Source organism: Oncorhynchus nerka, unplaced genomic scaffold (assembly GCF_034236695.1).
Source record: "Oncorhynchus nerka isolate Pitt River unplaced genomic scaffold, Oner_Uvic_2.0 unplaced_scaffold_1840, whole genome shotgun sequence".
Classification (NCBI taxonomy): Eukaryota; Metazoa; Chordata; class Actinopteri; order Salmoniformes; family Salmonidae; genus Oncorhynchus; species Oncorhynchus nerka.
The window spans coordinates 43,120-65,352 of record NW_027039496.1 but is presented as its reverse complement, the minus strand read 5'-3'; the positions used below and the strand labels follow the sequence as shown (position 1 = coordinate 65,352).

The 22,233-nt window shown below is 48.1% G+C and overlaps 1 protein-coding gene across 1 annotated transcript in view; it reads left to right on the top strand.

The window, feature by feature from the left end:
- Window positions 1-9: 9 nt before the first annotated feature.
- LOC135567763 (epidermal growth factor receptor kinase substrate 8-like) overlaps window positions 10-22,233 on the top strand; it is a 35,032-nt gene continuing 12,808 nt past the window's right edge. The window contains exons 1-7 of the mRNA XM_065014986.1: window positions 10-831; window positions 3,091-3,126; window positions 4,865-4,888; window positions 8,217-8,466; window positions 15,494-15,611; window positions 15,700-15,768; window positions 21,146-21,278. Coding sequence (XP_064871058.1) covers window positions 3,094-3,126; window positions 4,865-4,888; window positions 8,217-8,466; window positions 15,494-15,611; window positions 15,700-15,768; window positions 21,146-21,278 — 627 coding nt within the window. The 5' untranslated portion in view covers window positions 10-831; window positions 3,091-3,093. The remainder of the gene's footprint in view (window positions 832-3,090; window positions 3,127-4,864; window positions 4,889-8,216; window positions 8,467-15,493; window positions 15,612-15,699; window positions 15,769-21,145; window positions 21,279-22,233) is intronic.

Genomic DNA, 22,233 nt, shown 5'->3' with positions numbered 1-22,233 from the left:
TGAGGAGGCAGCACTGAGCTCAGGTCCATCTACAACACACTGTAACCAACCCTCCCCCTGGTAACCCTGGTCCATCTACAACACACTGTAACCAATCCTCCCCCTGGTAACCCTGGTCAGGTCCATCTACAACACACTGTAACCAACCCTCCCCCTGGTAACCCTGGTCAGGTCCATCTACAACACACTGTAACCAATCCTCCCCTGGTAACCCTGGTCCATCTACAACACACTGTAACCAACCCTCCCCCTGGTAACCCTGGTAACCCTGGTCCATCTACAACACACTGTAACCAACCCTCCCCCTGGTAACCCTGGTCAGGTCCATCTACAACACACTGTAACCAATCCTCCCCCTGGTAACCCTGGTCCATCTACAACACACTGTAACCAACCCTCCCCCTGGTAACCCTGGTAACCCTGGTCCATCTACAACACACTGTAACCAACCCTCCCCCTGGTAACCCTGGTCAGGTCCATCTACAACACACTGTAACCAATCCTCCCCCTGGCAAACCTGGTCCATCTACAACACACTGTAACCAATCCTCCCCCTGGTAACCCTGGTAACCCTGGTCCATCTACAACACACTGTAACCAATCCTCCCCCTGGTAACCCTGGTAACCCTGGTCCATCTACAACACACTATAACCAATTCTCCCCCTGGTAACCCTGGTAACCCTGGTCAGGTGCTGGATGACAGGAAGCAGTGGTGGAAAGTGTGTAATTGCTCCGGGGCGTCTGGCTATGTGCCAAACAACATCCTGGAGGTCACCAAGGCTGTGGACGTCACGGTGCGGGGGGAACCCATCTATAGCCATACCATACAGGTGAGTCCCTGGACGGTGTCTCAGAATAAAGTATTGATATTCTCAGCATTTCTATGGTAATATTAGTCATGTTGATAGAGTAAAATAATACAGTCGTGAAGCCAAATGTTTTGAGAATGACTCAATTATTAATATTCACGTCTGCTGCCTCAGTTTGTATGATGGCAATTTGCATATACTCCAGAATGTTATGAAGAGTGATCAGATGAATTACAATTAACTGCAAAGTCCCTCTTTGCCATGCAAATGAACTGAATCCCCCCCCAAAAAAACATTTCCACTGCATTTCAGCCCTGCCACAAAAGGACCAGCTGACATCATGTCAGTGATTCTATCGTTAACACAGGTGTGAGTGTTGACGAGGACAAGGCTGGAGATCACTCTGTCATGCTGATTGAGTTCGAATAACACACTGGAAGCTTCAAAAGGAGGGTGGTGCTTGGAATCATTGGTCTTCCTCTGTCAACCATGGTTACCTGCAAGGACACACGTGCCATCATCATTGCTTTGCACAAAAAGTGCTTCACAGGCAAGGATATTGCTGCCAGTAAGATTGCACCTAAATCAACCATTTAACGGATCATCAAGAACTTCAAGGAGAGCGGTCCAATTGTTGTGAAGAAGGCTTCAGGACGCCCAAGAAAGTCCAGCAAGTGCAAGTACCGTCTCCTAAAGTTGATTCAGCTGCGGGATCGGGGCACCACCAGTACAGAGCTTGCTCAGGAATGGCAGCAGGCAGGTGTGAGTGCATCTGCACATACATTGAGGCGAAGACTTTTGGAGGATGGCCTGGTGTCAAGAAGGGCAGCAAAGAAGCCACTTCTCTCCAGGAAAAACATCAGGGACAGACTGATATTCTGTAAAAGGTACAGGGACTGCTGAGGACTGAGGTAAAGTCATTTTCTCTGATGAATCCCCTTTCCGATTATTTGGGGCATCCAGAAAAAAGCTTGTCTGAAGAAGACAAGGTGAGCGCTACCATCAGTCCTGTGTCATGCCAACAGCAAAGCATCCTGAGACCATTCATGTGTGGGGTTGCTTCTCAGCCAAAGGATTGGGCTCACTCACAATTTTTTCTAAAAACACAGCCATGAATAAAGAATGGTACCAACACATCCTCCGAGAGCAACTTCTCCCATCCATCCAGCAACAGTTTGGTGACGAACAATGCCTTTTCCAGCATGATGGAGCACCTTGCCATAAGGCAAAAGTGATAACTAAGTGGCTCGGGGAACAAAACATCGATATTTTGGGTCCATCGCCAGGAAACTCCTCAGACCTTAATCCCATTGAGAACTTGTGGTCAATCTTCTAGAGGCGGGTGGACAAACAAAAACACACAAATTCTGACAAACTCCAAGCATTGATTATGCAAGAATGGGCTGCCATCAGTCAGGATGTGGCCCAGAAGTTGATTGACAGCATGCCAGGGTGGATTGCAGAGGTCTTGAAAAAGAAGGGTCAACACTGCAAATATTGACTCTTTGCATCAAATTAATGTAATTTTCAATAAAAGCCTTTGACACTTATGAAATGCTAGTAATTATACTTCAGTATTCCATAGTAACATCTGACAAAAATATCTAAAGACACTGAGGGAGACTTTGTGAAAATGAATATTTGTGTCATTCTCAAAACTTTTGGCCACGACTGTAGACTCCTCTCCTCCACATGTTCACCAGTCCTATTGACAGAGTAAAGCATCTCATTAAATCATGTCCTTGTCATATATCTCATATTCATCTCTGTCTGTCTGTCTGTCTGTCTGTCTGTCTGTCTGTCTGTCTGTCTGTCTGTCTGTCTGTCTGTCTGTCTGTCTGCCTGTCTGTCTGTCTGTGTCTGTAACCTGTCTGCAACCTGTCTGTCTGTCTGTCTGTGTCTGTAACCTGTCTGTCTGTCTGTCTGTAACCTGTCTGTCTGTCTGTCTGTCTGTGTCTGTCTGTCTGTCTGTCTGTCTGTCTGTCTGTCTGTCTGTCTGTCTGTCTGCCTGTCTGCCTGTCTGTCTGTCTGTGTCTGTAACCTGTCTGCAACCTGTCTGTCTGTCTGTCTGTGTCTGTAACCTGTCTGTCTGTCTGTCTGTGTCTGTAACCTGTCTGTCTGTAACCTGTCTGTCTGTCTGTAACCTGTCTGTCTGTCTGTGTCTGTAACCTGTCTGTCTGTCTGTGTCTGTAACCTGTCTGTCTGTCTGTCTGTCTGTCTGTCTGTCTGTCTGTCTGTCTGTCTCCATTCCATCTGCTCCTCTTTGTCTTTTACATGAAGCTAATGATGCCAAAGAAGGAGTTTGAGTTGTTCAAGGTATGGTTGGTTGGACCAGAGTCATACTGCATATATATATACTATATATATGGCTCTGGGTTAGAATGGCTCTGTGTGCTGAGTGCCTTTAGTGCAGTGATGGGCAGCTTTGATGGGGGCCACAAAAATCTGAACTTATCATGAGGGTGCTGCAGTGGCTCACGAGTCTGTTTACCCACTTCCATACCCACACATGCAGTCGGAGCTGGCCCTAACCCTCTGGTTGCCCTAACCTTCTGCAGTCGGAGCCGGCCCTAACCTTCTGGTGGCCCTAACCTTCTGCAGTCGGAGCCGGCCCTAACCTTCTGCAGTCGGAGCCGGCCCCTAACCTTCTGCAGTCGGAGCCGGCCCTAACCTTCTGCAGTCGGAGCCGGCCCCTAACCTTCTGGGGGCCCTAACTTTCTGGTGGCCCTAACCTTCTGGTGGCCCTAACCTTTTGGGGGCCCTAACCTTCTGCAGTCGGAGCCGGCCCCTAACCTTCTGCAGTCGGAGCCGGCCCCTAACCTTCTGCAGTCGGAGCCGGCCCCTAACCTTCTGCAGTCGGAGCCGGCCCTAACCTTCTGTAGTCGGAGCCGGCCCCTAACCTTCTGCAGTCGGAGCCGGCCCCTAACCTTCTGCAGTCGGAGCCGGCCCTAACCTTCTGCAGTCGGAGCCGGCCCTAACCTTCTGCAGTCGGAGCCGGACCCTAACCTTCTGGGGGCCCTAACCTTCTGCAGTCGGAGCCGGACCCTAACCTTCTGGTGGCCCTAACCTTCTGCAGTCGGAGCCGGACCCTAACCTTCTGCAGTTGGAGCCGGCCCCTAACCTTCTGCAGTCGGAGCCGGCCCCTAACCTTCTGCAGTCGGAGCCGGCCCCTAACCTTCTGCAGTCGGAGCCGGCCCTAACCTTAATTAATTAATCATTTGCTGTAATTCTACACATTTATCCATGGGGCGGAGAGAAAATGTTGCAGTTGAAAGCAAGTTTTCTGCAATTCTGTGGAGGGATCTGTCTCCCTTCCATGTTATAGACGTCTAGATTCCCTCCGTAGTGTATCAGTTTCCCTCTAGCCGAGCTAGTGGAGGGATCTGTCTCCCTTCCATGTTATAGACGTCTAGATTCCCTCTGTAGTGTATCAGTTTCCCCTGTAGCCGAGCTAGTGGAGGGATCTGGCTCCCTTCCATGTTATAGACGTCTAGATTCCCTCTGTAGTGTATCAGTTCCCCCTGTAGCCGAGCTAGTGGAGGGATCTGGCTCCCTTCCATGTTATAGACGTCTAGATTCCCTCTGTAGTGTATCAGTTCCCCTCTAGCCGAGCTAGTGGAGGGATCTGGCTCCCTTCCATGTTATAGACGTCTAGATTCCCTCCGTAGTGTATCAGTTTCCCCTCTAGCCGAGCTAGTGGAGGGATCTGGCTCCCTTCCATGTTATAGACGTCTAGATTCCCTCCGTAGTGTATCAGTTTCCCCTCTAGCCGAGCTAGTGGAGGGATCTGGCTCCCTTCCATGTTATAGACGTCTAGATTCCCTCTGTAGTGTATCAGTTTCCCCTGTAGCCGAGCTAGTGGAGGGATCTGGCTCCCTTCCATGTTATAGACGTCTAGATTCCCTCTGTAGTGTATCAGTTTCCCCTCACCTTGTCAATGTGCTGTTGTTTTGAGGTTTCTTGTCAGTTGTCTTTGCACCTGAGTGAGTTTGCGGTGGGAAAACTACAGTACAACAACTCACAACCGTGTTTTTTTCCCATTTCCTCATGCAAGCAATTACTGGGAGAGTTGAACGAGGTAACTAGGCAACGTCTGCTTCATATTAATACAGTTACTGGGAGAGTTGAACGAGGTAACTAAGCAACGTCTGCTTCATATTAAAAACAGTTACTGGGAGAGTTGAACGAGGTAACTAAGCAACGTCTGCTTCATATTAATACAGTTACTGGGAGAGTTGAACGAGGTAACTAAGCAACGTCTGCTTCATATTAAAAACAGTTACTGGGAGAGTTGAACGAGGTAACTAAGCAACGTCTGCTTCATATTAATACAGTTACTGGGAGAGTTGAACGAGGTAACTAAGCAACGTCTGCTTCATATTAAAAACAGTTACTGGGAGAGTTGAACGAGGTAACTAGGCAACGTCTGCTTCATATTAATACAGTTACTGGGAGAGTTGAACGAGGTAACTAGGCAACGTCTGCTTCATATTAATACAGTTACTGGGAGAGTTGAACGAGGTAACTAAGCAACGTCTGCTTCATATTAAAAACAGTTACTGGGAGAGTTGAACGAGGTAACTAAGCAACGTCTGCTTCATATTAATACAGTTACTGGGAGAGTTGAACGAGGTAACTAAGCAACGTCTGCTTCATATTAATACAGTTACTGGGAGAGTTGAACGAGGTAACTAAGCAACGTCTGCTTCATATTAATTAATACAGTTACTGGGAGAGTTGAACGAGGTAACTAAGCAACGTCTGCTTCATATTAATACAGTTACTGGGAGAGTTGAACGAGGTAACTAGGCAACGTCTGCTTCATATTAATACAGTTACTGGGAGAGTTGAACGAGGTAACTAGGCAACGTCTGCTTCATATTAATACAGTTACTGGGAGAGTTGAACGAGGTAACTAAGCAACGTCTGCTTCATATTAATACAGTTACTGGGAGAGTTGAACGAGGTAACTAAGCAACGTCTGCTTCATATTAAAAACAGTTACTGGGAGAGTTGAACGAGGTAACTAAGCAACGTCTGCTTCATATTAATACAGTTACTGGGAGAGTTGAACGAGGTAACTAGGCAACGTCTGCTTCATATTAATACAGTTACTGGGAGAGTTGAACGAGGTAACTAGGCAACGTCTGCTTCATATTAAAAACAGTTACTGGGAGAGTTGAACGAGGTAACTAAGCAACGTCTGCTTCATATTAATACAGTTACTGGGAGAGTTGAACGAGGTAACTAGGCAACGTCTGCTTCATATTAATACAGTTACTGGGAGAGTTGAACGAGGTAACTAAGCAACGTCTGCTTCATATTAATACAGTTACTGGGAGAGTTGAACGAGGTAACTAGGCAACGTCTGCTTCATATTAATACAGTTACTGGGAGAGTTGAGCACTGCTTCATAGGTAGTTACTGGGAGAGTTGGCGAGGTAACTAGGCAACGTCTGCTTCATATTAATACAGTTACTGGGAGAGTTGAACGAGGTAACTAAGCAACGTCTGCTTCATATTAATACAGTTACTGGGAGAGTTGAACGAGGTAACTAGGCAACGTCTGCTTCATATTAATACAGTTACTGGGAGAGTTGAACGAGGTAACTAGGCAACGTCTGCTTCATATTAATACAGTTACTGGGAGAGTTGAACGAGGTAACTAAGCAACGTCTGCTTCATATTAATACAGTTACTGGGAGAGTTGAACGAGGTAACTAAGCAACGTCTGCTTCATATTAATACAGTTACTGGGCTTCATATTAATACAGTTACTGGGAGAGTTGAACGAGGTAACTAAGCAACGTCTGCTTCATATTAATTAATACAGTTACTGGGAGAGTTGAACGAGGTAACTAAGCAACGTCTGCTTCATATTAATACAGTTACTGGGAGAGTTGAACGAGGTAACTAGGCAACGTCTGCTTCATATTAATACAGTTACTGGGAGAGTTGAACGAGGTAACTAGGCAACGTCTGCTTCATATTAATACAGTTACTGGGAGAGTTGAACGAGGTAACTAAGCAACGTCTGCTTCATATTAATACAGTTACTGGGAGAGTTGAACGAGGTAACTAAGCAACGTCTGCTTCATATTAATACAGTTACTGGGAGAGTTGAACGAGGTAACTAGGCAACGTCTGCTTCATATTAAAACAGTTACTGGGAGAGTTGAACGAGGTAACTAAGCAACGTCTGCTTCATATTAATACAGTTACTGGGAGAGTTGAACGCAAGGTAACTGGGAGAGTTGAAGCAACGTCTGCTTCATATTAGTACAGTTACTGGGAGAGTTGAACGAGGTAACTAGGCAACGTCTGCTTCATATTAATACAGTTACTGGGAGAGTTGAACGAGGTAACTAAGCAACGTCTGCTTCATATTAATACAGTTACTGGGAGAGTTGAACGAGGTAACTAAGCAACGTCTGCTTCATATTAATTAATACAGTTACTGGGAGAGTTGAACGAGGTAACTAAGCAACGTCTGCTTCATATTAATACAGTTACTGGGAGAGTTGAACGAGGTAACTAAGCAACGTCTGATTCATATTAATACAGTTACTGGGAGAGTTGAACGAGGTAACTAAGCAACGTCTGCTTCATATTAATACAGTTACTGGGAGAGTTGAACGAGGTAACTAAGCAACGTCTGCTTCATATTAATACAGTTACTGGGAGAGTTGAACGAGGTAACTAAGCAACGTCTGCTTCATATTAATACAGTTACTGGGAGAGTTGAACGAGGTAACTAGGCAACGTCTGCTTCATATTAATACAGTTACTGGGAGAGTTGAACGAGGTAACTAGGCAACGTCTGCTTCATATTAGTACAGTGGATGGATTCTGTTGGCGATGATTGTAGGCTATATCTGTTGTTTTTGATTATTATATTATTTTTTTACCCCTTTTTCTCCCTAATTTCGTGATATCTAATTGGTAGTTACAGTCTTGTCTCATCGCTGCAACTCCCGTACGGACTCGGGCCGTGCGTCCTCCGAAACACAACCCAACCAAGAAGCACTGCTTCTTGACACAGCGCGCATCCAACCCGGAAGCCAGCCGCACCAATGTGTTGGAGGAAACACCGTACACCTGGCAACCTCGGTTAGCGCGCACTGCACCCGGCCCGCCACAGGAGTCGCTAGTGCGCGATGAGACAAGGACATCCCAGCCGGTCAAAACCCTCCCGTAACCCGGACGACGCTGGGCCAATTGTGCACCGCCCCATTGGGTCTCCGGTCGCGGCCGGCTGAGACAGAGCCTGGACTCAAACCCAGAATCTCTAGTGGCACAGCTAGCACTGCGATGCAGTGCCTTAGACCACTGCGCCACTCGGGAGGCCCAGGCTAGATCTGTTCTGAGTTCACCACTACAGTCTCCTCATCTCTTCTCCTCCTCAGAAACAGCGGACGGACTACGTCCCCAAACCCATGGCCACCCCCATGCCCCCCATCCCCACACCCCCATCCCCACACCCCTCCCTCCTGCCCCGCCACGTCTCCCCACCCCTCCCCTGCCCCCCCAGCCGAACCCCCCCCCCTCCCAGCACGGTGAGCAGACAGAGCAGCAACACCTCCAGCGACTCCGGAAGCATCCCAGCCAGCGTCACCATGAGAGACCAACCAAACCAGAGACCCCCGCCAGTCAACCGTAAGGCACACCTGTCTTCATGTAACTTTAGGAAAGGTTGTTGGGTGTCTGTGTACTGTAATGTCTAATGGGTGTCTGTGTACTGTAATGTCTAATGGGTGTCTGTGTACTGTACTGTCTAATGGGTGTCTGTGTACTGTACTGTCTAATGGGTGTCTGTGTACTGTCTAATGGGTGTCTGTGTACTGTCTAATGGGTGTCTGTGTACTGTCTAATGGGTGTCTGTGTACTGTACTGTCTAATGGGTGTCTGTGTACTGTACTGTCTAATGGGTGTCTGTGTACTGTCTAATGGGTGTCTGTGTACTGTACTGTCTAATGGGTGTCTGTGTACTGTAATGTCTAATGGGTGTCTGTGTACTGTACTGTCTAATGGGTGTCTGTGTACTGTACTGTCTAATGGGTGTCTGTGTACTGTACTGTCTAATGGGTGTCTGTGTACTGTAATGTCTAATGGGTGTCTGTGTACTGTACTGTCTAATGGGTGTCTGTGTACTGTACTGTCTAATGGGTGTCTGTGTACTGTACTGTCTAATGGGTGTCTGTGTACTGTACTGTCTAATGGGTGTCTGTGTACTGTAATGTCTAATGGGTGTCTGTGTACTGTACTGTCTAATGGGTGTCTGTGTACTGTACTGTCTAATGAGTGTCTGTGTACTGTACTGTCTAATGGGTGTCTGTGTACTGTAATGTCTAATGGGTGTCTGTGTACTGTACTGTCTAATGGGTGTCTGTGTACTGTACTGTCTAATGGGTGTCTGTGTACTGTACTGTCTAATGGGTGTCTGTGTACTGTCTAATGGGTGTCTGTGTACTGTACTGTCTAATGGGTGTCTGTGTACTGTCTAATGGGTGTCTGTGTACTGTACTGTCTAATGGGTGTCTGTGTACTGTACTGTCTAATGGGTGTCTGTGTACTGTACTGTCTAATGGGTGTCTGTGTACTGTCTAATGGGTGTCTGTGTACTGTCTAATGGGTGTCTGTGTACTGTCTAATGGGTGTCTGTGTACTGTACTGTCTAATGGGTGTCTGTGTACTGTACTGTCTAATGGGTGTCTGTGTACTGTCTAATGGGTGTCTGTGTACTGTCTAATGGGTGTCTGTGTACTGTCTAATGGGTGTCTGTGTACTGTACTGTCTAATGGGTGTCTGTGTACTGTACTGTCTAATGGGTGTCTGTGTACTGTAATGTCTAATGGGTGTCTGTGTACTGTACTGTCTAATGGGTGTCTGTGTACTGTACTGTCTAATGGGTGTCTGTGTACTGTGTACTGTCTAATGGGTGTCTGTGTACTGTCTAATGGGTGTGTGTACTGTACTGTCTAATGGGTGTCTGTGTACTGTACTGTCTAATGGGTGTCTGTGTACTGTACTGTCTAATGGGTGTCTGTGTACTGTACTGTCTAATGGGTGTCTGTGTACTGTACTGTCTAATGGGTGTCTGTGTACTGTACTGTCTAATGGGTGTCTGTGTACTGTACTGTCTAATGGGTGTTTGTGTACTGTACTGTCTAATGGGTGTCTGTGTACTGTAATGTCTAATGGGTGTCTGTGTACTGTCTAATGGGTGTCTGTGTACTGTCTAATGGGTGTCTGTGTACTGTACTGTCTAATGGGTGTCTGTGTACTGTCTAATGGGTGTCTGTGTAATGTCTAATGGGTGTCTGTGTACTGTACTGTCTAATGGGTGTCTGTGTACTGTCTAATGGGTGTCTGTGTACTGTACTGTCTAATGGGTGTCTGTGTACTGTCTAATGGGTGTCTGTGTACTGTACTGTCTGTACTGTCTAATGGGTGTCTGTGTGTCTGTGTCTGTACTGTCTAATGGGTGTCTGTGTACTGTACTGTCTAATGGGTGTCTGTGTACTGTACTGTCTAATGGGTGTCTGTGTACTGTCTAATGGGTGTCTGTGTACTGTAATGTCTAATGGGTGTCTGTGTACTGTACTGTCTAATGGGTGTCTGTACTGTAATGTCTAATGGGTGTCTGTACTGTCTAATGGGTGTCTGTGTACTGTACTGTCTAATGGGTGTCTGTGTACTGTACTGTCTAATGGGTGTCTGTGTACTGTACTGTCTAATGGGTGTCTGTGTACTGTAATGTCTAATGGGTGTCTGTGTACTGTAATGTCTAATGGGTGTCTGTGTACTGTAATGTCTAATGGGTGTCTGTGTACTGTACTGTCTAATGGGTGTCTGTGTACTGTACTGTCTAATGGGTGTCTGTGTACTGTACTGTCTAATGGGTGTCTGTGTACTGTACTGTCTAATGGGTGTCTGTGTACTGTAATGTCTAATGGGTGTCTGTGTACTGTACTGTCTAATGGGTGTCTGTGTACTGTACTGTCTAATGGGTGTCTGTGTACTGTACTGTCTAATGGGTGTCTGTGTACTGTACTGTCTAATGGGTGTCTGTGTACTGTACTGTCTAATGGGTGTCTGTGTACTGTACTGTCTAATGGGTGTCTGTGTACTGTACTGTCTAATGGGTGTCTGTGTACTGTACTGTCTAATGGGTGTCTGTGTACTGTACTGTCTAATGGGTGTCTGTGTACTGTACTGTCTAATGGGTGTCTGTGTACTGTACTGTCTAATGGGTGTCTGTGTACTGTACTGTCTAATGGGTGTCTGTGTACTGTACTGTCTAATGGGTGTCTGTGTACTGTACTGTCTAATGGGTGTCTGTGTACTGTACTGTCTAATGGGTGTCTGTGTACTGTAATGTCTAATGGGTGTCTGTGTACTGTCTAATGGGTGTCTGTGTACTGTACTGTCTAATGGGTGTCTGTGTACTGTACTGTCTAATGGGTGTCTGTGTACTGTACTGTCTAATGGGTGTCTGTGTACTGTACTGTCTAATGGGTGTCTGTGTACTGTACTGTCTAATGGGTGTCTGTGTACTGTACTGTCTAATGGGTGTCTGTGTACTGTACTGTCTAATGGGTGTCTGTGTACTGTACTGTCTAATGGGTGTCTGTGTACTGTAATGTCTAATGGGTGTCTGTGTCTGTAATGGGTGTCTGTACTGTACTGTACTGTCTAATGGGTGTCTGTGTACTGTACTGTCTAATGGGTGTCTGTGTACTGTACTGTCTAATGGGTGTCTGTGTACTGTACTGTCTAATGGGTGTCTGTGTACTGTACTGTCTAATGGGTGTCTGTGTACTGTACTGTCTAATGGGTGTCTGTGTACTGTACTGTCTAATGGGTGTCTGTGTACTGTACTGTCTAATGGGTGTCTGTGTACTGTACTGTCTAATGGGTGTCTGTGTACTGTACTGTCTAATGGGTGTCTGTGTACTGTACTGTCTAATGGGTGTCTGTGTACTGTACTGTCTAATGGGTGTCTGTGTACTGTACTGTCTAATGGGTGTCTGTGTACTGTACTGTCTAATGGGTGTCTGTGTACTGTACTGTCTAATGGGTGTCTGTGTACTGTATGTCTGGGTGTCTGTGTACTGTCTAATGGGTGTCTGTGTACTGTACTGTCTAATGGGTGTCTGTGTACTGTACTGTCTAATGGGTGTCTGTGTACTGTAATGTCTAATGGGTGTCTGTGTACTGTACTGTCTAATGGGTGTCTGTGTACTGTACTGTCTAATGGGTGTCTGTGTACTGTACTGTCTAATGGGTGTCTGTGTACTGTACTGTCTAATGGGTGTCTGTGTACTGTACTGTCTAATGGGTGTCTGTGTACTGTACTGTCTAATGGGTGTCTGTGTACTGTACTGTCTAATGGGTGTCTGTGTACTGTACTGTCTAATGGGTGTCTGTGTACTGTACTGTCTAATGGGTGTCTGTGTACTGTACTGTCTAATGGGTGTCTGTGTACTGTACTGTACTGTCTAATGGGTGTCTGTGTACTGTACTGTCTAATGGGTGTCTGTGTACTGTACTGTCTAATGGGTGTCTGTGTACTGTACTGTCTAATGGGTGTCTGTGTACTGTACTGTCTAATGGGTGTCTGTGTACTGTGTCTAAATGTCTGGGTGTCTGTGTACTGTACTGTCTAATGGGTGTCTGTGTAACTGTAATGTCTAATGGGTGTCTGTGTACTGTAATGTCTAATGGGTGTCTGTGTACTGTCTAATGGGTGTCTGTGTACTGTACTGTCTAATGGGTGTCTGTGTACTGTACTGTCTAATGGGTGTCTGTGTACTGTACTGTCTAATGGGTGTCTGTGTACTGTAATGTCTAATGGGTGTCTGTGTACTGTACTGTCTAATGGGTGTCTGTGTACTGTCTAATGGGTGTCTGTGTACTGTACTGTCTAATGGGTGTCTGTGTACTGTACTGTCTAATGGGTGTCTGTGTACTGTCTAATGGGTGTCTGTGTACTGTCTAATGGGTGTCTGTGTACTGTAATGTCTCCTGGTGGCTAAGGGTTTAGGTGGCAGGGTTAGGGTTTAGGTGGCAGGGTTAATATCAGGAGTCTGGATTAGTGTTAGGGTCAGGGGTCAGTGTTAGGGTTTAGGTGGTATGGTTAATGTTGTGTCCTGTAGGGAGGAGGGTCAGGGTTGGGGTTTAGGTGGTATGGTTAATGTTGTGTCCTGTAGGGAGGAGGGTCAGGGTTAGGGTTTAGGTGGTATGGTTAATGTTGTGTCCTGTAGGGAGGAGGGTCAGGGGTCAGGGTTGGGGTTTAGGTGGTATGGTTAATGTTGTGTCCTGTAGGGAGGAGGGTCAGGGTTAGGGTTTAGGTGGTATGGTTAATGTTGCGTCCTGTAGGGAGGAGGGTCAGGGGTCAGGGTTAGGGTTTAGGTGGTATGGTTAATGTTGTGTCCTGTAGGGAGGAGGGTCAGGGGTCAGGGTTAGGGTTTAGGTGGTATGGGTAATGTTGTGTCCTGTAGGGAAGAGGGTCAGGGGTCAGGGTTGGGGTTTAGGTGGTATGGTTAATGCTGTGTCCTGTAGGGAGGAGGGTCAGGGTTAGGGTTTAGGTGGTATGGTTAATGTTGTGTCCTGTAGGGAGGAGGGTCAGGGGTCAGGGTTGGGGTTTAGGTGGTATGGTTAATGTTGCGTCCTGTAGGGAGGAGGGTCAGGGTTAGGGTTTAGGTGGTATGGTTAATGTTGCGTCCTGTAGGGAGGAGGGTCAGGGTTCAGGGTTAGGGTTTAGGTGGTATGGTTAATGTTGTGTCCTGTAGGGAGGAGGGTCAGGGTTCAGGGTTGGGGTTTATGTGGTATGGTTAATGTTGTGTCCTGTATGGAGGAGGGTCAGGGTCAGGGTTTAGGTGGTATGGTTAATGTTGTGTCCTGTAGGGAGGAGGGTCAGGGTTAGGGTTTAGGTGGTATGGTTAATGTTGTGTCCTGTAGGGAGGAGGGTCAGGGTTCAGGGTTAGGGTTTAGGTGGTATGGTTAATGTTGTGTCCTGTAGGGAGGAGGGTCAGGGGTTAGGGTTTAGGTGGTATGGTTAATGTTGTGTCCTGTAGGGAGGAGGGTCAGTGTTGGGGTTTAGGTGGTATGGTTAATGTTGTGTCCTGTAGGGAGGAGGGTCAGGGTTCAGGGATAGGGTTTAGGTGGTATGGTTAATGTTGTGTCCTGTAGGGAGGAGGGTCAGGGTTAGGGTTTAGGTGGTATGGTTAATGTTGTGTCCTGTAGGGAGGAGGGTCAGGGTTGGGGTTTAGGTGGTATGGTTAATGTTGTGTCCTGTAGGGAGGAGGGTCAGGGTTCAGGGTTGGGGTTTAGGTGGTATGGTTAATGTTGTGTCCTGTAGGGAGGAGGGTCAGGGTTCAGGGTTGGGGTTTAGGTGGTATGGTTAATGTTGTGTCCTGTAGGGAGGAGGGTCAGGGTTAGGGTTTAGGTGGTATCGTTAATGTTGTGTCCTGTAGGGAGGAGGGTCAGGGTTGGGGTTTAGGTGGTATGGTTAATGTTGTGTCCTGTAGGGAGGAGGGTCAGGGTTCAGGGTTGGGGTTTAGGTGGTATGGTTAATGTTGTGTCCTGTAGGGAGGAGGGTCAGGGTTAGGGTTTAGGTGGTATGGTTAATGTTGTGTCCTGTAGGGAGGAGGGTCAGGGTTAGGGTTTAGGTGGTATGGTTAATGTTGTGTCCTGTAGGGAGGAGGGTCAGGGTTAGGGTTTAGGTGGTATGGTTAATGTTGTGTCCTGTAGGGAGGAGGGTCAGGGTTGGGGTTTAGGTGGTATGGTTAATGTTGTGTCCTGTAGGGAGGAGGGTCAGGGTTTAGGTGGTATGGTTAATGTTGTATCCTGTAGGGAGGAGGGTCAGGGTTCAGGGTGGTATGGTTAATGTTGTGTCCTGTAGGGAGGAGGGTCAGGGTTGGGGTTTAGGTGGTGGTATTGTTAATGTCGTGTCCTGTAGGGAGGAGGGTCAGGGGTCAGGGTTTAGGTGGTATGGTTAATGTTGTGTCCTGTAGGGAGGAGGGTCAGGGGTCAGGGTTGGGGTTTAGGTGGTATGGTTAATGTTGTGTCCTGTAGGGAGGGGTCAGGGTTGGGGTTTAGGTGGTATGGGAGGGTCAGGGGTCAGGGTTGGGGTTTAGGTGGTATGGTTAATGTTGTGTCCTGTAGGGAGGAGGGTCAGGGTTTAGGTGGTATGGTTAATGTTGTGTCCTGTAGGGAGGAGGGTCAGGGTTCAGGGTTAGGGTTTAGGTGGTATGGTTAATGTTGTGTCCTGTAGGGAGGAGGGTCAGGGGTCAGGGTTGGGGTTTAGGTGGTATGGTTAATGTTGTGTCCTGTAGGGAGGAGGGTCAGGGTTGGGGTTTAGGTGGTATGGTTAATGTTGTGTCCTGTAGGGAGGAGGGTCAGGGTTGGGGTTTAGGTGGTATGGTTAATGTTGTGTCCTGTAGGGAGGAGGGTCAGGGTTTAGGTGGTATGGTTAATGTTGTGTCCTGTAGGGATATAGTCACGTTGAGGGTTCAGGGTTCAGGGTTAGGGTTTAGGTGGTATGGTTAATGTTGTGTCCTGTAGGGAGGAGGGTCAGGGGTCAGGGTTGGGGTTTAGGTGGTATGGTTAATGTTGTGTCCTGTAGGGAGGAGGGTCAGGGTTGGGGTTTAGGTGGTATGGTTAATGTTGTGTCCTGTAGGGAGGAAGTCCAACATGGAGGATGTTCAGGACGCCTTCCTTCTTCAAGATCCCTTTTTGATGCAGCCCCGCCTCACGTTGGGTCACATTGCCTCCACCAAAGCCCCCGCCAACAAGAAGTTTGCTGTTCCACCAAAGCCCCCCCAGACCATCACATTGCACCACCCCTCCCGACCATCCGTCAACATCACATTGCCTCCACCAAAGCAGCCCCAGACATTGCCTCCCCTGCCCCGAGGTCAAGGCCTGGCTGCAGCTGAAGGGGTTCAGCTCTGTGTACGTCATTTAACATTACACTACCGTTCAACAGGTTGGGGTCACTTAGAAATGTCCATGTTTTCCTTGCAAACATACATGAAATATAGTCAAGACGTTGACAAGGTTATAAATAATGTTTTTTTTAACTAAAATAATAATTGTGTCCTTCAAAACTTTGCTTTCGTCAATGAATCCTCCATTTGCAGCCATTACAGCCTTGCAGACCTTTGACCTTCTAGTTGTCAATTTGTTGAGGTAATCTGAAGAGATTTCACCCCCATGCTTCCTGAAGCACCTCCCACAAAGTTGGACCATCACATTGCCTCCACCAATGGCCCCAGACCATCACATTGCCTCCACCAAAGCGCCCCAGACCAAGCTGCTCCACCAAAGCAGCCCCAGCTCAATAGGGTTGAGATCCCATGACTTGCCTGACCACTCCTTTATAGACAGACCATCACATTGCCTCCACCAAAGCCCCCAGACCATCACATTGCCTCCACCAAAGCTCAGGCCCCAGACCATCACATTGCCTCCACCAAACTCCCCCAGACCATCACATTGCCTCCACCTAAAAGTTCCCCCCAGTTTCACAGCTCCACCAGGCCATGCATTGCCTCCACCAAAGCAGCCCCAGACCATCACATTGTCCTCCACCAAAGCAGCCCCAGTTGCCTAGCAGCCCCAGGCCAAATTGCCTCCACCAAAGCCCCCTCACATTGCCTCCACCAAAGCAGCCCCAGACCATCACATTGCCTGGCCCCGACCATCACATTGCAAAATGGAGCCCCAGACCATCACATTGCCTCCACCAGGCCATCACATTGCCTCCAAGATCCCATTGCCTCCACCCTGTACAAATCTCACACTTTGCCTCCACCAAAGCAGCCCCAGACCATCAGGACCATCACATTGCCTCCACCAAAGCAGCCCCAGACCATCACATTGCCTCCACCAGGCCATCACATTGCCTCCACCAGACCATCACATTGCCTCCCCAGACCATCACATTGCCTCCACCAGACCATCACATTGCCTCCACCAAAGCCTCCACCAGACCCCAGACCATCACATTGCCTCCACCAAAGCAGCCCCCAGACCATCCATTGCCTCCACCAGGCCATCACATTGCCTCCACCAGACCATCACATTGCCTCCACCAGGCCATCACATTGCCTCCACCAGACCATCACATTGCCTCCACCAGACCATCACATTGCCTCCACCAACATTGCCTCCAGACCATCACATTGCCTCCACCAGACCATCACATTGCCTCCACCAGGCCCATGCCTCCCCAGACCATCACATTGCCTCCACCAGGCCACCACATTGCCTCCACCAGACCATCACATTGCCTCCACCAGACCATCACATTGCCTCCCCAGACCATCACATTGCCTCCACCATCACAGCCCCAGACCATCACATTGCCTCCACCAACATTGCCTCCCCAGACCATCACATTGCCTCCACCAGGCCATCACATTGCCTCCAGCCCCAGACCATCACATTGCCTCCACCAAAGACCATCACATTGCCTCCACCAGACCAAAGCCCCCCAGACCATCACATTGCCTCCACCAGACCATCACATTGCCTCCACCAGCCATCACATTGCCTCCACCAAAGCAGCCCCAGACCATCACTTTACCTCCACCAAAGCAGCCCCAGGCCATCACATTGCCTCCACCAGACCATCACATTGCCTCCACCAAAGCCCCCCAGACCATCACATTGCCTCCACCAGGCCATCACATTGCCTCCACCAAAGCCATCACATTGCCTCCACCAGACCATCACATTGCCTCCCCAGACCATCACATTGCCTCCACCAAAGACCATCCCCCTCCACCAGGCCATCACATTGCCTCCACCAAAGCCCCCCAGACCATCCCATTGCCTCCACAGGCCATCACATTGCCTCCACCAAAGCATTGCCTCCCCAGACCATCACATTGCCTCCACCAGGCCATCACATTGCCTCCACCAGACCATCACATTGCCTCCACCAGACCATCCCAGACCATCACATTGCCTCCACCAGACCATCACATTGCCTCCACCAGACCATCACATTGCCTCCACCACCATCACATTGCCTCCACCAGGCCAAGCAGCCCCAGACCATCCATTGCCTCCACCAGACCATCACATTGCCTCCACCAGACCATCACATTGCCTCCACCAGGCCATCACATTGCCTCCACCAGACCATCACATTGCCTCCATTGCCTCCACCAAAGCAGCCCCAGACCATCACATTGCCTCCACCAGACCATCCCTCCCCAGACCATCACATTGCCTCCACCAGACCATCACATTGCCTCCACCAGACCAAATTGCCTCCCCAGACCATCACATTGCCTCCACCAGACCACCAGGCCATCACATTGCCTCCACCAGACCATCACATTGCCTCCATTCACATTGCCTCTCCACCAGACCATCACATTGCCCACCAGACCATCACATTGCCTCCACCAGACCATCACATTGCCTCCACCAAAGCCCCCCAGACCATCACATTGCCTCCACCAGACCATCACATTGACCTCCATTGCCTCCACCAGGCCATCACATTGCCTCCACCAGACCATCACATTGCCTCCACCAGACCATCACATTGCCTCCACCAGACCATCACATTGCCATCCACCAAAGCCTCCCCAGACCATCACATTGCCTCCACCAGACCATCACATTGCCTCCAGACCATCACATTGCCCCACCAGACCATCACATTGCCTCCACCAGACCATCACATTGCCTCCACCAGACCATCACATTGCCTCCACCAGACCATCACATTGCCTCCACCAGACCATCACATTGCCTCCACCAGACCATCCCATTGCCTCCACCAGACCATCCCATTGCCTCCACCAGACCATCCCATTGCCTCCACCAGACGCCTCCACCTCCACCAGGCTTGACAGATGGTTCACTCCTCCAGCATCTTTTCATTTTTTCTGCATCTCCCGAATGTTCTTCTTTGTGATCCGAACACCTCAAACTTAGTATTCGTCTGTCCATAACACTTTTTTTCCAATCTTCCTCTGTCCAGTGTCTGTGTTCTTTTGCCCATCTTAATCTTTTATTTTTATTGGCCAGTCTGAGATATGGCTTTTTCTTTGACACTCTGCCTAGAAGGCCAGCCTCCCAGAGTCGCCTCTTCACTATTGACGTTGAGACTGGTGTTTTGCGGGTACTATTTAATGAAGTTACCAGTTGAGGACTTGTGAGGCGTCTGTTTCTCAAACTAGACACTCTAATGTATTTGTCCTCTTGCTCAGTTGTGCACTGGGGCCTCCCACTCCTCTTTCTATTCTGGTTAGAGCCAGTTTGCGCTGTTCTGTGAAGGGAGTAGTACACAGCGTTGTACGAGATCTTCAGTTTCTCGCATGGAATAGCCTTAATTTCTCAGAACAAGAATAGACTGATGCGTTCCAGACGAAAGTTCTTTATTTCCGACCGTTTTGAGCCTGTAATCGAACCCACAAATGCTGATGCTCCAGATACTCAACTAGTCTAAAGAAGGCCAGTTTTATTGCTTCTTTAATCAGAACAACAGTTTTCAGCTGTGCTAACATAATTGCAAAAGGGTTTTCGAATGATCAATTAGCCTTTTAAAATGATAAACGTGGATTAGCTAACACAACGTGCCATTGGAACACAGGAGTGACGGTTGCTGATAATGGGCCTCTGTACGCCTATATAGATATTCCATTAAAAATCATCCGTTTCCAGTTTCAATAGTCATTTACAACATTAACAATGTCTACACTGTATTTCTAATAATTTTGATGTTATTTTAATGGACCAAAAAAAAGGACATTTCTAAGTGACCATAAACTTTTGAAGTGTATATGTATGTAATATCATCTATGTATTTATATGAGAATACATCCTATAGTATGGTATAGTACTGATACCTCCTCTCCTGACGAGGTCAAGGCCTGGCTACAGCTGAAGGGATTCGACATCCTATAGTATGGTATAGTACTGATACCTCCTCTCCTGACGAGGTCAAGGCCTGGCTACAGCTGAAGGGATTCGACATCCTATAGTATGGTATAGTACTGATACCTCCTCTCCTGACGAGGTCAAGGCCTGGCTACAGCTGAAGGGTATTAGACATCCTATAGTATGGTATAGTCGACACTGATACCTCCTCTCCTGACGAGGTCAAGGCCTGGCTACAGCTGAAGGGATTCGACATCCTATAGTATGGTATAGTACTGATACCTCCTCTCCTGACGAGGTCAAGGCCTGGCTACAGCTGAAGGGATTCGACATCCTATAGTATGGTATAGTACTGATACCTCCTCTCCTGACGAGGTCAAGGCCTGGCTACAGCTGAAGGGATTCGACATCCTATAGTATGGTATAGTACTGATACCTCCTCTCCTGACGAGGTCAAGGCCTGGCTACAGCTGAAGGGATTCGACATCCTATAGTATGGTATAGTACTGATACCTCCTCTCCTGACGAGGTCAAGGCCTGGCTACAGCTGAAGGGATTCGACATCCTATAGTATGGTATAGTACTGATACCTCCTCTCCTGACGAGGTCAAGGCCTGGCTACAGCTGAAGGGATTCGACATCCTATAGTATGGTATAGTACTGATACCTCCTCTCCTGACGAGGTCAAGGCCTGGCTACAGCTGAAGGGATTTGACATCCTATAGTATGGTATAGTACTGATACCTCCTCTCCTGACGAGGTCAAGGCCTGGCTACAGCTGAAGGGATTCGACATCCCTGATACCTCCTCTCCTGAGGTCAAGGCCTGGCTACAGCTGAAGGGATTCGACATCCTATAGTATGGTATAGTACTGATACCTCCTCTCCTGACGAGGTCAAGGCCTGGCTACAGCTGAAGGGATTCGACATCCTATAGTATGGTATAGTACTGATACCTCCTCTCCTGACGAGGTCAAGGCCTGGCTACAGCTGAAGGGATTCGACATCCTATAGTATGGTATAGTACTGATACCTCCTCTCCTGACGAGGTCAAGGCCTGGCTACAGCTGAAGGGATTTGACATCCTATAGTATGGTATAGTACTGATACCTCCTCTCCTGACGAGGTCAAGGCCTGGCTACAGCTGAAGGGATTCAACATCCTATAGTATGGTATAGTACTGATACCTCCTCTCCTGACGAGGTCAAGGCCTGGCTACAGCTGAAGGGATTCAACTCGTTCAACTGGACATATAGACATATTAGTTCTATCTGACTATGTGGAGATGACTGCTGGTGTCCCCCAAGGTTCTATTCTGGGTCCTGTGCTTTTCACTATTTAAATGAATGAGCTCAACTCTGGTGTGGCTTTTGTCTATTTCTACGGTGATGATGACTGCCGTACTCCTGTGCTACTACCCGTCTCTACAGTACCATTACCAGTCTGGGAGTATTAACCGGAGCCCAGCTGTTCTCTCTAAATAAGGAGGAGCTGAAGACGGTGTGTCCAGACGACGGGGCCAGGGTCTTCAGTCAGGTGACCGTCCAGAAGGCTGCTCTGGAGGTGGGTAGTGCTTCTCCTCTTACTAAACCTGATAACACTGAGCCGGCTAACCCTGCAAGTTAGTTGATTAACACTGTTAGACCAGGGATGAAGATACAGTAGCTAGCTGCCTTAAGCTAGCTGCCTTAAGGCAGAGTGCAGGGTTAAACCTGAACGGAAGGCAGCCAATCATAGCTGCCTCAAGGCAGAGTGCAGGGTTAAACCTGAACGGAAGGCAGCCAATCATAGCTGCCTCAAGGCAGAGTGCAGGGTTAAACCTGAACGGAAGGCAGCCAATCATAGCTGCCTCAAGGCAGAGTGCAGGGTTAAACCTGAACGGAAAGGCAGCCAATCATAGCTGCCTCAAGGCAGAGTGCAGGGTTAAACCTGAACGGAAGGCAGCCAATCAGAGTGCAGGGTTAAACCTGAACGGAAGGCAGCCAATCATAGCAGAGGATTCTACTGGCTGGGTGTCTGCTTTAGGGAATCTCTTCTTCTGAGTGTGTTTGATGTAACCACAGTACCTGCAAACACCTGTGTACCTATAAACACCTGTGTACCTGCAAACACCTATAAACACCAGTGTACCGATAAACACCAGTGTACCTATAAAAACCAGTGTACCGATAAACACCTGTGTACCTATAAACACCAGTGTACCGATAAACACCTGTGTACCTGTGTACCTATAAACACCTGTGTACCTATAAACACCTGTGTACCTGTGTACCTATAAACACCTGTGTACCTATAACACCTGTGTACCTATAAACACCTGTGTACCTGTGTACCTATAAACACCTGTGTACCTGTGTACCTATAAACACCAGTGTACCTATAAACACCTGTGTACCTGTGTACCTATAAACACCTGTGTACCTGTGTACCTATAAACACCAGTGTACCTATAAACACCTGTGCTTTTTCTGCATTTTGATGCGTTACAGCCTTATTCTAAAATGGATTAAATTAATGT